Source organism: Haliotis cracherodii, unplaced genomic scaffold (genome assembly GCF_022045235.1).
Source record: "Haliotis cracherodii isolate W230 unplaced genomic scaffold, xgHalCrac1.p SCAF_4, whole genome shotgun sequence".
NCBI classification, from domain to species: Eukaryota; Metazoa; Mollusca; class Gastropoda; order Lepetellida; family Haliotidae; genus Haliotis; species Haliotis cracherodii.
The window spans coordinates 52,362,671-52,377,103 of record NW_027266297.1 but is presented as its reverse complement, the minus strand read 5'-3'; the positions used below and the strand labels follow the sequence as shown (position 1 = coordinate 52,377,103).

The window sequence follows — 14,433 nt, the reverse complement described above, 5'->3', positions numbered from 1 at the left end:
TTGTTACCCCGGAAGTTGTGATATTCGTATCACATGATCATCACATGATTACCTTATGCAGCATTCAGGCAAGGGCAGTCGAGAAGAATGCAAAACTGTATTTTTATGCCCCAACAAAATGTCGGGGGTATATAGTTATACCAAGGTTCCGTCTGTCAGTCTGTCCGTCCGTTCGTCCGAAAACTTTGTCCGCGCGATTTCTCTTAAACTATTCAGGGGATTCATCTCAAACCTAGTACATATAATCAGTGTCATATGGAGGGGTGCAGTCCAAAGAAAAAAAATGTTTTTATTAATTTTCCATTTTTTAATGAATTTTTCAAACCCTAACGTCCGTCCGAAAACTTTGTCCGCGCGATTTCTCTTAAACTATTCAGTGAATTCATCTCAAACTTAGTACATATAATCTGTGCCATATGAAGGGGTGCAGTCCAAAGAATAAACTGTTTTTATTAATTTTCCATTTTTTTTAATGAATTTTTCAAACCCTAAGCTAACCCTATCCTAGCTATTTAATTTGTAACTACTGACACACTTGGCGGGTCGGGGGTATTAGTGAGCCACGCTCACTTTTGCACTTGTTAAATTAAAAATAGGTGGTAACCAAAAAATGCTTCAATGAATGAGGTTTCGCTTTAACCCCCACCCCAGCCGAAAATGCGCCAATCTTATTAAAATCAGATCTACCGCTAAAGCTCAGCAACCCATGCTTGCCGTAAAACGCAACTGTGTGAGAGGCGACTATCGGGATCGGGTGGTCAGGCTCGCCAACTTCGTTCATGCATCGTATCCCTATTGCGTGGATCGATGTTCATGATGTCAATCACTGGATTTTCTGGTCCAGACTCGATTATTTACAGACCGCCGTCATATAACTGGAATATATTGCTGAGTACGGCGTTATCCATGCAGTTGGGATCGATGACATGCATCAACCAAGTCAGCGAGTCTGACCACCCGATCCTGTTAGTCACCTCTTACGACAAGCATATAGTCGTCTTTCACGGCAAGCATGGGTTGCTCTCAAAGACCTATTCTATCCCGGATCTTCATGGGTCACGATATCTCAGGGCTACGATAGTTTCGAAAATAGACTACGACAATCACGAATTTTCAACGATAATTTTAGGGCTAAGATCGCTTCGAAAATCTAGGCCCTGCGCCAAGATCAAAGTGCACCTCAAAACTCTCCCACGATAAAGCTCATATCAGACGTGATACCGCAAGGGGAGACCACTCGCGTTGTTTTGATGGCTTGATTTTTCTTCGCTGTTTCGTAGAAGATCCTCAGTGTTGGATGTTTTAACATGGAACTCTTCTGGTGCCTCAAAAGAGAACCAGGTCAAAATTGTTTGAAGGATGATAAGTAACCATGAACTAATAGAACAAAGAAATTAGAAATATGAGATAACACCACCATATCTTTAAACAAGATATTTATTAACATGGGTATATAGGAACCGTGGACCCATAAAATGTTTGAAAAATATTATACGGTTCAGATTGTTGAAATAAAATAGTCGCATAGATATAATTAAAAGATACCTTGTTTTGCAGCAAAGGGCACTTTTAGTACATACCCGGTAACTGGCGTGCATACCAAGTTTCCCCATATGCCCCGGAGGAGAGCCCTGCCTTGTTTTAACCTATTGTGAACCGAAGAATAAACGACTGTTCAACCGACGCAACATTGAAGAAGGATATATGAATAATTGAAGAAACATTGGATACAAAACATCGCCTGCCAAATAAGGAGAGTGGGGGAACTGAAAAACATATTTAAGTGTCTTTTACATGAGATAAATACATACAATAGACATAAGGTTATTTCCAGGCTATAAGACTAAACTACTGAGCTAAACATAGCCCCCTCTCATTATTATAGCAAAGTGTCTAATAGAAATGCTGGAATTCAAGGCGTCTTTGAAATATATTTGATATTTTCATAAATAGACGCCATGCATACAACACATTTCACTTCAATCCAAATGAAAACAAAACACTGCATGCTTAGTCTATTCAGTTATACCCATAGTGCACAATGATCACTGGCGAAGACTCCGGCCGCTTCAGAGACAGAACTTGTGTCTTATCTTGTTAAATAACGTGTCTATGTGTTGGAGTGACATGACACAGTTAACATGTGTATGAGTGGCACAGGCTATATAGCCCCTATTTCTTAATAAGTGAACACTATTGTTATAATCTGAAGACTGTAAGGACGGTTATTAAAACAGACAAATCAAGTAAACAGCACCATTCAACAATGAAAGGTCTTGATTTGTATCTGAAAAGAAATTTATGTAAATTATATTACACATATACTGTGTCTCATGAATCACACTACATATAATTAATTACATATAATAACTGTGCATTAATAGTGTTAGATCCACAAATAAATTATGTATAAATGTATTGTATTCTGGGCTCCGACCGCCACGAAGTTTCTAATACTGTAACAGGTGAAGTTTACGATAACTTGACGTCCCACAACACAAGGAAAAAATAGTTGTATCAGGAACGTAGCCGGAATTTCGTCAGTATATCATCCAAACTGTCATTCCTATTGTAAATAAAAGCGACAAAACTCTTTCCATAGCCACAAGAAATCTCTGGTGAAAGCAGAGTCGATTGTACGATACCGACTGTACCAGGAACGTGCGCTTATGAATCGCTATTGAATAGTGATGACACCAGGTGTTCGGGAAAACGTGAGCGTATCCTGCTCCACAGGTGACACCCGTCATAAACACATGCAAATGCAAGTCAACGGGAAATATGGTAGAATCCAAAATAGGGAACTGCATCTGACAACATTTTTGTCACTGATGCGTCAAATTTGGAAATGTCTACCATAAAATGTTTTGAAAGCTTTACTGAGACCTTGAAAGTTGTAACCTTGATCAAACAACTTGTCAGCGAAAGTGGTATAATGACGATGGGGCCGACGCCCAGTCTGCCTGCTTCCTCCTCGGATGCTTTTAATACATTACCCCTGTATTTTCTGTCTGCGTGTGGTGTTCTCCAAGGACGATATTGTTTGCTGTAGTAACCCTACGACCTCTGGACTAAAAATGAATACTGGGTCAATATTAGTTAATGTTTATTTCTCATAACTAATCGTGCGTGGAGCGTTCTCGGTTATGGTCCCTACAGGTTCTTGTCGATCATACCGCCATGTGATGTCGATCATACCGCCATGTGATGTCGATCATACCCCCATGTGATGTCGATCATACCGCCATGTGATGTCGATCATACCGCCATGTGATGTCGATCATACCGCCATGTGATGTCTATCATACCGCCATGTGATGTCGATCATACCGCCATGTGATGTCGATCATACCGCCATGTGATGTCGATCATATCGCCATGTGATGTCGATCATACCGCCATGTGATGTCTATCATACCGCCATGTGATGTCGATCATACCGCCATGTGATGTCTATCATACCGCCATGTGATGTCGATCATACCGCCATGTGATGTCTATCATACCGCCATGTGATGTCGATCATATCGCCATGTGATGTCGATCATACCGCCATGTGATGTCTATCATACCGCCATGTGATGTCGATCATACCGCCATGTCTATCATACCGCCATGTGATGTCAATCATACCGCCATGTGATGTCTATCATACCGCCATGTAATGTCGATCATACCACCATGTGATGTCTATCATATCGCCATGTGATGTCGATCATACCCCCATGTGATGTCGATCATACCGCCATGTGATGTCTATCATACCGCCATGTGATGTCGATCATACCCCCATGTGATGTCGATCATACCGCCATGTGATGTCTATCATACCGCCATGTAATGTCGATCATACCCCCATGTGATGTCGATCATACCGCCATGTGATGTCTATCATACCGCCATGTGATGTCGATCATACCGCCATGTGATGTCTATCATACCGCCATGTGATGTCGATCATACCGCCATGTGATGTCAATCATACCCCCATGTGATGTCGATCATACCGCCATGTGATGTCTATCATACCGCCATGTAATGTCGATCATACCACCATGTGATGTCTATCATATCGCCATGTGATGTCGATCATACCCCCATGTGATGTCGATCATACCGCCATGTGATGTCTATCATATCGCCATGTGATGTCGATCATACCCCCATGTGATGTCGATCATACCGCCATGTGATGTCTATCATACCGCCATGTAATGTCGATCATACCCCCATGTGATGTCTATCATACCGCCATGTGATGTCGATCATACCGCCATGTGATGTCTATCATACCGCCATGTGATGTCGATCATACCGCCATGTGATGTCTATCATACCGCCATGTGATGTCGATCATATCGCCATGTGATGTCGATCATACCGCCATGTGATGTCTATCATACCGCCATGTGATGAGCGAGTGGTCCGGCTAGACCGTGGGTCGACACCCGGGTCCGTACACGACCGGCTTACCATTACCCTCTCAGCTCCACCGCGAAGTGATCTTCATGAGGAACAATACAGTAGTCCACGACTGCCAGGCACCGTGTCGACACTGATGTGAAGTCACCGACCATGCAATTTTGACCATTCAACTTGCACAAATTAGCCTTGATAAGAAAATAGCACATAATCTGTCTTTGTCTACACACTACAATTCCTCCAGAACTACACTTAGCTCTGCGATGAACTTTCACTCTGTTCTGACCAAGCCACACATAGCCAGGTAGTGTAATCTTCTCTTCACCTTTCCAGTGCCGTTGGGGACTAGTGATACTTGTACAAATATTTGCCCTATTTACCCTAGAGACCTTAAAGAACACATCATTGACTGTTAATATATAGTTACTATGTACTGTATGAGTTTATGTATAGGCTTGACCATTACATATAGGTCTGATTTCAGATCTACACATTGCAATCCTTGCCACCGCAGTCACACAAAGCAGTGCATTTCAGTTCTGTTTGCTTGCATTTGCAGCGTCCTTTACAACCCTTCTTGCACCCACAGTGCACCAGCTCTCGAGCTGGCCTCAGGCAGGGTTGTCCAGAATGGCTTCCAGTCAGTAGGGTCGACCCATCCCCAGTCACTTGGAGATGGCAATTCTGGGGCCACTTCAAGAGCTTTTCCCCAGCAATGTCCACCCTGGTACACAGCCAGCCCTCTTGATATGCTGCAACAGTGCTGCCTGAGTGGGAGGGATAGCATCCATAGCACGTCCTGTCTTAGCAAATAACTCTTATCAAGCATCATTGATGTTCTCCCTACTGCTCGTGCGGTCATAGAGCAGGATAACGAACCGTTCCAGCACAGGCACTTGAGCTTCAGATACATCATCTGGTCCTTCTGACAAAGCTAGAAATGTTGGGGTCACCTCCTCAAAAGCCTGCCATGCACCCCACCCAATCTTTTTTCCCCTCGTGCTGAAAGATGAAACAGTATCACAGCCAGTGTAGGCCTGAAAGAGTGGGACAGCCTTGGATTTCTCAGGTCCAATCGAAGCCGAGATCTCGTGTGCAGGTATATAGCGAAAGTGCTGTCCCGTTCCAAAGACAACCCATACCTCCTGGACTTCTACCCTGACTACTGCACCCAGTGCTAAGACAACAATGGCTGTATCGACTGTCCTGAGGAGGATCTTCTGGTAGCCATGGTGCACTGCATCTGCTTGATGCAAGATCATCCGTGTATCCGCCTCCTCGTGACTGCAAGGGGCCAGTAGGCTGGTGTGTTGTGAAGGATAACACAGAACATGTGAGCCGTATGTGGTAATAACCTGCTTATCAGTTTCCAGTTGTGAAATGTACTCTGCCAAGGATGCAAACAGCCCTTCTTTGTTTGCATCAACACGTAGAAACTGCTGTCAGTTTCCTGGGAGACTGGTGGATCCTTCAACTCTCCTTCTGTTGCCTTTTCCCCGCTTACTCCTAGTCTAAGCCTTGAGACTGTTTTCCTGATACTGATCCCAAACTACATCAACCCGATCAGCTTGTTTAAGTTGGGTCTGTATGTATAGACAGACTACATTCATAGCGTAATCTCTGAATGTTTTGGCAGCCAGTGGTTTGAGAATGTTCACCAGCACAGCTCCGTCTGGCACATCGGGTTTGGGTTGTGCACAGCAAAGTTCCAGTGGTGGGTGGGTGGGTGGGGGGGGGGGGGGGGGGGGGGGGGTGGGGGTGTTGCCGAGTGCACAGTCATCAAATCGACCAGCTTGGCTTCCTGGTTCCAGGGAATCTGTGTACTGGGTGTAAGCCTTCCTCGGTAGGTTGTACAAGCTGGCAGTGGTGTTTCTTCAGCTTTGCTGTGATGAACTCTTGTACTTTCAGCCCGTCGATGAATGGAACTGTTGAACAGAAGTAGCTGAGCCAAACTGAGAGTTGCCTGATGTACTGCACCATCTGTCTGGGATTTTATGTTTGGTCCCTCAAGGATTATGGATACCAGTGCCATAAGTGACTGAGGAACAGCTTTCTTTTGACAGTCATGATCAAATGATCCTGTGAATACCGCTCGCATCTCAAACATGTCTCTGCAAAGAATCTTGGCAGTCTTTGACAGGCAGATGGCTTCATCATCATAGTTGTCTTCACATGCCTTGCGTAAAACAGGCCCTATGTCTTCTTCAAATCCAAGAAGCACATCATGACCTTCTTTGTGTGCACTCAAGCCTGGAATGTGAGCAAGAATCCGATTTTTCAGCCTGGTGCTATGGGTACACACATTTTGCTCAACTCCTAGTTGTTCTAAACGTGCCGAGTAGAGTCGGGCAAGATCAGCTAGTTTGAAAACAGTTTTTTTCTCATCATCCAGTTTGGCTTCCTCAATGTATGAGAGTAGCTCAGCCAGGGCAATGCCATGGCTGACCTTGGAAGTTTCATCCCCTAGATCATCCTGATCTTGCAGTGCTGCAGCTTTGTTGTACAGTGGCGCCAAGCAAGGTGCATGATACTTAGCCCCCTGTGCCACCATGTCCCCAGCACTCAGTTTGGCAAGGAGCCCTTGGTCTTGCAGGTCTACTGCACATTGTCTAACACGACTGTCCAGGCGGAAAGTGGATACTTCGTGGAGTTGCTCTGTAACAGATGCCTTCTCACAGAAGAAGCAGGCATTTTCTGATGTGGCATCCTGTTGATGACTTTGACGTGTAAACTTTTTAGTGCTTGAATCAGGGTCATCATATTTTGCTGTTTACTTCCTCTTTTCTGCCCTTTGTAGCCTTGCAGCAGTAAACTTTGAAGGCAGTATTTGTGCCACTTGGCCTTGTTCACCTGCAGAGTAATGGCTATGCCACCTCCTTCATCTTGGCGTCTCACATCTAGGGCATGGGTAATGTATGCAGCTCTTGGAAAAGCACAATGTTCTCTGAAACGGTTGAGTAACCATGGCCATCACCAACATCATGACACTTTGATTCTGCTGGGCATTGCAAAGCTTGGCTGTTTGGCAAAGAAAACACCTGGTCCAGTCAGTTATGGGTGTCTTTATGGGATCAGGTTGCTCTGGACTATAAAGCTGATAGGCTTGAGACATTGTCACTGTTACCACCACCACCTCGAAATTACACTTTCTGCAAACTCAGCATTAATTCTTTGCACACACTGGAGCTGCAAAAGACCATGTTCTGCATCATTCAAACATAGCTTAATATTACTAATATCGGGGGCAATATTCCACTTATTTGGGACCTGCAAAGAGTCATTATTGATAAATAAATACAAACATTTCAACATCGCGTGTGATTTTGAGTCACCATTTTCAAAATGGCTGCCAATGCTGACACAGAGACTTTTTTTCTGGTGGAGCCAATTCTGGAATTGTTCTTTAAGGAATGGTCTATGACTATACCAAATTTCATGCTTTTATGACAAAATGCACAATCCCTTGATATTGTTCACATATCTGCTGGACTAGATGTGTTTCAGCAATACCAACGATGCCCAGGGTGCCGTTTCACGAAAGCCTCTCAGCGCTACGACCTCCTTACCGCCCTCTTTATGATCTCCTTCCGACCGTTTCACGAAAGCATCTTAACAAGTCCTAAAGTCAATCTTAAACTAGAATGTCGACCTTACGACATCGTATTTAACATAGCAACAGGACACCTGTCAATTCCATCGATGGATGATCAAAGGAGCATCGTTTATACACTGAGACGGTTCCCGATCCAGAGATTTAAAAGGAAAGCATGGGCTGAAAGCACTCTACTATTCAGTTATTTGTCGTTATCATATATTTCCATTATAAACTATCAACATTCTGGAGACTATTTGAGGAATACGTGAGCGTGGTCGACCCTCATCTCTCGTGTGTTGTGAGGAGCTTCGTGGGAACACTCTATAGCCTACGATAGTGAGTTTGTCCTCTCCGAACGTGTTTACTATTGTTCTCAGGCTCTGCATATGCCGAAGCTGCTCTGGTGTACTGTACGCTGCGAAGTAAACATCTTTAAAGTTTCTGGCCGTCTTTAGATTTGCTTTCTTTTTAAGGATTGTCTTCTTATCATCAGGTGACACACACGTAGCAAGCACAACGCCAGGTTTATAATCATTATATGTTTCGTTCCCTTCTCAGCATGTGGAAAGGTTATATCAATGATCTTAAGACCGTCTCTGACCACTGAGTTTACTTTATTTACAATGTTTTCATTTTTGGATTCAGCTAGATTCATAAACACAACTTTCACTTCTGTGTTGATCGTCATTAGATATTGACGCCGGCCGTCTCACGCTCCACTGTCTCTGCACGCGTTCTGTCAGGGGTAATCTCCCAGTTGTTAGACAGCCAGTTGTTAGACAGCCAGTTGTTAGACAGCTAGTTAGTAGACAGCCAGTTGTTAGACAGCCAGTTGTTAGACAGCCAGTTGTTAGACTGCCAGTTGGTAGACAGTCAGTTGGTAGACAGTCAGTTGGTAGACAGCCAGTTGGTAGACAGCCAGTTGGTAGACAGTCAGTTGTTAGACAGCCAGTTGGTAGACAGTCAGTTGTTAGACAGCCAGTTGTTAGACAGCCAGTTGGTAGACAGTCAGTTGTTAGACAGCCAGTTGGTAGACAGCCAGTTGGTAGACAGTCAGTTGGTAGACAGCCAGTTGTTAGACAGTCAGTTGGTAGACAGCCAGTTGGTAGACAACCAGTTGTTAGACAGCCAGTTGTTAGACAGTCAGTTGGTAGACAGCCAGTTGTTAGACAGCCAGTTGTTAGACAGTCAGTTGTTAGACAGTCAGTTGTTAGACAGCCAGTTGTTAGAAAGCCAGTTGGTAGACAGTCAGTTGTTAGACAGCCAGTTGGTAGACAGCCAGTTGTTAGACAGCCAGTTGTTAGACAGTCAGTTGTTAGACAGACAGTTGTTAGACAGCCAGTTGTTAGACAGCCAGTTGTTAGACAGTCAGCTGGTAGACAGCCAGTTGGTAGATAGCCAGTTGGTAGACAGCCAGTTGGTAGACAGCCAGTTGGTAGACAGCCAGTTGGTAGACAGTGGAGTGGAATGCTAATTACGGCAATACCCACAGAGATAATGGAACAGTCCTACTCAGCGGCGTAATTAGCCTTATCTCTAGGATTAGTGGGATTACAGATTTGTGTTTGTTCAGTGTGTGTTACAGTATGGTAATCCTATATGAAATTTGTTTGATCTTCCTGACAGCTTTTGCATACTGAAGACCTGCCTTGGTCATATTTGTTGTGTCACTGGATATCTTCTCTTTTAGTATGTTAATCCTCTATGAAGTTTGTGGATGATGAATACCTCTCTTTATCATGTTTTTTGTAACTCGATTGGTACTCCAGATGCACTTTTCTGATTCTAATAACATCTTTAATTACAGAAGAATCAAACCTTATATAAGAGAAAACACTATCTTATCCTCCATATGTCTTCGTTATTGCTTATTCAATAACAAATTGATTCCACTGAGCTTCTTCAGCACTGTTTAGAAGTACATGGTAAGCATCTTAGCTTAGGACTGGGAAGAATGTCGTACATAAAATTACAAATCTTTCGGGATATTAAACACGTGATCATCACACACACACAGCTCAGTGCCGTTAACAGTGACATATCAGCGTTGCAAAGGATAGTACTGTTTATCGTTTGGCTAAACTTCTGTAAAAAGTTTTTGTATTCGACAATAAACACTAATCTAATTAATTGTTTGAAGGAATACATAACAATATAAGAGTTACCAAACTATGTAATGTAGCAAGGAAATATCAACATGCGAGTTACACTGTACAATACTACACTGTACACTACTACACTGTACAATACTACACTGTACAATACTACACTGTTCACTACTACACTGTACAATACTACACTGTACACTACTACACTGTACAATACTACACTGTACAATACTACACTGTACACTACTACACTGTACAATACTACACTGTACAATACTACACTACACTACTACACTGTACAATACTACACTGTATAATACTACACTGTACACTACTACACTGTACACTACTACACTGTACAATACTACACTGTACACTACTACACCGTACACTACTACACTGTACAATACTACACTCTACACTACTACACTGTACAATACTACACTGTACACTACTACACTGTACAATACTACACTGTACACTACTACACTGTACACTACTACACTGTACAATACTACACTGTACACTACTACACTGTACACTACTACACTGTACAATACTACACTGTACACTACTACACTGTACAATACTACACTCTACACTACTACACTGTACAATACTACACTGTACAATACTACACTGTACACTACTACACTGTACAATACTACACTGTACACTACTACACTGTACACTACTACACTACTACACTGTACAATACTACACTGTACAATACTACACTGTACAATACTACACTGTACACTACTACACTGTACACTACTACACTGTACAATACTACACTGTACACTACTACACTGTACAATACTACACTGTACACTACTACACTGTACACTACTACACTGTACACTACTACACTGTACACTACTACACTCTACACTACTACACTGTACAATACTACACTGTACACTACTACACTGTACACTACTACACTGTACAATACTACACTGTACACTACTACACTGTACAATACTACACTGTACACTACTACACTGTACAATACTACACTGTACACTACTACACTGTACAATACTACACTCTACACTACTACACTGTACAATACTACACTGTACACTACTACACTGTACACTACTACACTGTACACTACTACACTGTACACTACTACACTGTACAATACTACACTGTACACTACTACACTGTACAATACTACACTGTCATGACTGCAGGTTAAGGAGAACAAATACACAAACAAAACAAAATCACCAAAATGTTTAAATGTACAAGCACTGAATCAATTGTTCAGTGATGAACTCGTGTAGATAATGGGGAAAGTTGCCCCCTTCAATGATTGTGAATACTATATACTCCAAACGTGTCTGATAATCGCACTGTTCATAATTGTGAATAATATATACACCCCTCAAGATTAGGAGTGCCAGATAATCGCACTTATATGGTCGTGTGGGTAAAAAATTACAAATTTCGAAATAATTCGTTTGAATTTTATATATGTTGCGTGTATGATGTGTGGTATACCTGCTATCATATCATCTTACCGAGGCAAGGGTGTTATCTGGCCTCGGACTATAGACTTTTACAGACAGTTAACTTCCTCGCCTCAGGATGCTATCATGAATGTTTATTGAGGAATTGGTTTTCTCAGCAATCTGTACTTTTTGTGTTCAGTTATTTCAGTCTGGTAAAGTAATAAAGGTGTGTGTCACGGATCTGACATAACACAGAGGTGTGTGTGTAGGGGATCTAAGGCAACCAGATAATCACCCAAATATGTTTATAGCAATTAAATCCGTTTTAAATTCATTACATGTCTTTGCATATGCATCGTTTGAGACAGGTATTCATCATATTTTCGTCGCGGTAGAATTTCAAAATGAAACTTTCTGAAAGACGGGAATAATATATCCTACAAAATTAATAAATCTAGTACTCAAATAAAATATGAAACACATGCTTATAAAAATGCTAAACATTTTTATTCAGGAAGAAATAAATACAAAAGACTTATGTACAATAGAAGACAATTTATTTACAACTTTGGCACTTTGACGGATCACTGCGACTCATCTAGATATGTAGAAGTACAAAGTTACAACATTGAACAGAAATAGATGCTTCAAACCGTGCAGAATACAAAATGTGAATATTGGTGACGCTCGAAACACTGAGCCACTGTGGAGTCAAAATTGACAATGTGGTGTTTTCCTAAACACTAAGAGTATGTGCAGCACATATATGCTCATTTAATAAATAAAGATAATGAATCACAGTTATCAATGACCAATACCCTTAACTGTCTTGGATTATTGTTTCGATTATGGCAAGATGAAGGAGTGAAATATTATGACGATAAACAACAAATATAAACATCTTAGTGAACACAACATTGAACATGTTCCTTCTGGTGCCATGACCTACGGTCTGTCTGAGCAGAGTTAGGAGGCCGTAGTGTATACACACGCAGGACGCACCCTGATGCAGAGGAAAGTACAGGAACAGACATGACATCTAGAAATCTACATGCAACTGACACATCTGAAGTCGTGGTGTACAGTTATCAACACAGGCGAATCCTTCCCTAACTTGAGGAATGGCATCAGGCTGCTAAAGACACCTGGCGCCGGACTGATCCTAGGTACTCCTGTAACAGATGAACAGTAAGATATAATCAAATACAGTCAAATACCCTTAGATACTGTCAGACACAGGCACATAGCGTCACATACCATTGGATATAGTGAGATATAGTCACATACCGCCAGCTACAGCCATGAGTATTCAGATGCACTCCAATACCCTTAGATACTGTCAGATACTGCCACATACACTTTGATAAAGTCAGATCGTTGTATACCCCAGATACAGCCAGCTACAGCCATACATGGTCAGATAAGACATATAGAGTCAGATACATTTACATATAGCCAGGTAGTCAAATATAGTCAGATACCATTTGCTATAATCAGATACAGTCACATATAGTCAGAAATAATCATAAACCTACAGATATAACCAGATAGTCATATATAGCCAGGTACAGTCATATATAGTCAGAAATAGTCAAATACCTACAGATATAACCAGATAGTCATATATAGCCAGGTACAGTCATATATAGTCAGAAATGGTCAAATACCTACAGATATAACCAAAGAGTCATATATAGCCAGGTACAGTCATATATAGTCAGAAATAGTCAAATACCTACAGATATAACCAGATAGTCATATATAGCCAGGTACAGTCATATATAGTCAGAAATAGTCAAATACCTACAGATATAACCAAAGAGTCATATATAGCCAGGTACAGTCATATATAGTCAGAAATGGTCATATATCTACAGATATAACCAGATACAGTCACATATAGCCAGGTACAGTCATATATAGTCAGAAATAGTCAAATACCTACAGATATAACCAAAGAGTCATATATAGCCAGGTACAGTCATATATAGCCAGAAATAGTCAAATACCTACAGATATAACCAGATATAGTCACATATAGCCAGGTACAGTCATATATAGTCAGAAATAGTCAAACACCTACAGATATAACCAGATAGTAATATATAGCCAGGTACAGTCATATATAGTCAGAAATAGTCAAATACCTACAGATATAACCAGATAGTGATATATAGCCAGGTAAAGTCATATATAGTCAGAAATAGTCAAATACCTACAGATATAACCAGATAGTCATATATAAAGCCAGGTACAGTCATATATAGTCAGAAATAGTCAAATACCTACAGATATAACCAAAGAGTCATATAAAGCCAGGTACAGTCATATATAGTCAGAAATGGTCATATACCTACAGATATAACCAGATAGTCATATATAGCCAGGTACAGTCATATATAGTCAGAAATAGTCAAATACCTACAGATATAACCAGATTGTCATATATAGCCAGGTACAGTCATATATAGTCAGAAATAGTCAATAACTACAGATATAAGCAAATTCCTTTATCATCCAGAACTGGCTCCCACGGGAGATATCATTTGTGTGAAATCAAGCCATATCTACATTGTAGATATGGCTGCAATGAAATTGCAACACGATGCTCTGCAGACCATTGTGACATCATTGGTTACCATGACGTCACAATCAAAGTACATCACTAATGGCTCTGCTACTGAATCTGTTAGCAGTACTTTTTACACTTGAGACACAGCTTATTACTGTCTACAAACTGAAAAAGTTGAAAGAATGAATTTTTTCCACTTTTATCAACTTGTGTTGATATATTTGATATCAAAAGACACTTGGGTGAGATTCTCCATATATAGCCAGGTACAGT

General features: G+C 41.4%; 2 protein-coding genes across 2 annotated transcripts in view; one reads left to right on the top strand and one right to left on the bottom strand.

The window, feature by feature from the left end:
* The first annotated feature begins 7,333 nt into the window (after positions 1–7,333).
* On the top strand, positions 7,334–9,491 carry LOC139479479 (protein SON-like). Its single transcript, XM_071262326.1, has 2 exons — positions 7,334–7,468; positions 8,880–9,491. Exons 1-2 carry the CDS (start codon positions 7,334–7,336, stop codon positions 9,489–9,491), a joined length of 747 nt encoding a protein of 248 aa, XP_071118427.1.
* Positions 9,492–12,073: 2,582 nt separating this feature from the next.
* The window catches only part of LOC139478226 (uncharacterized), a 36,496-nt gene continuing 34,136 nt past the window's right edge, over positions 12,074–14,433 (bottom strand). Inside the window, exon 35 of the mRNA XM_071260626.1 lies at positions 12,074–12,760. Coding sequence (XP_071116727.1) covers positions 12,716–12,760 — 45 coding nt within the window. The 3' untranslated portion in view covers positions 12,074–12,715. The remainder of the gene's footprint in view (positions 12,761–14,433) is intronic.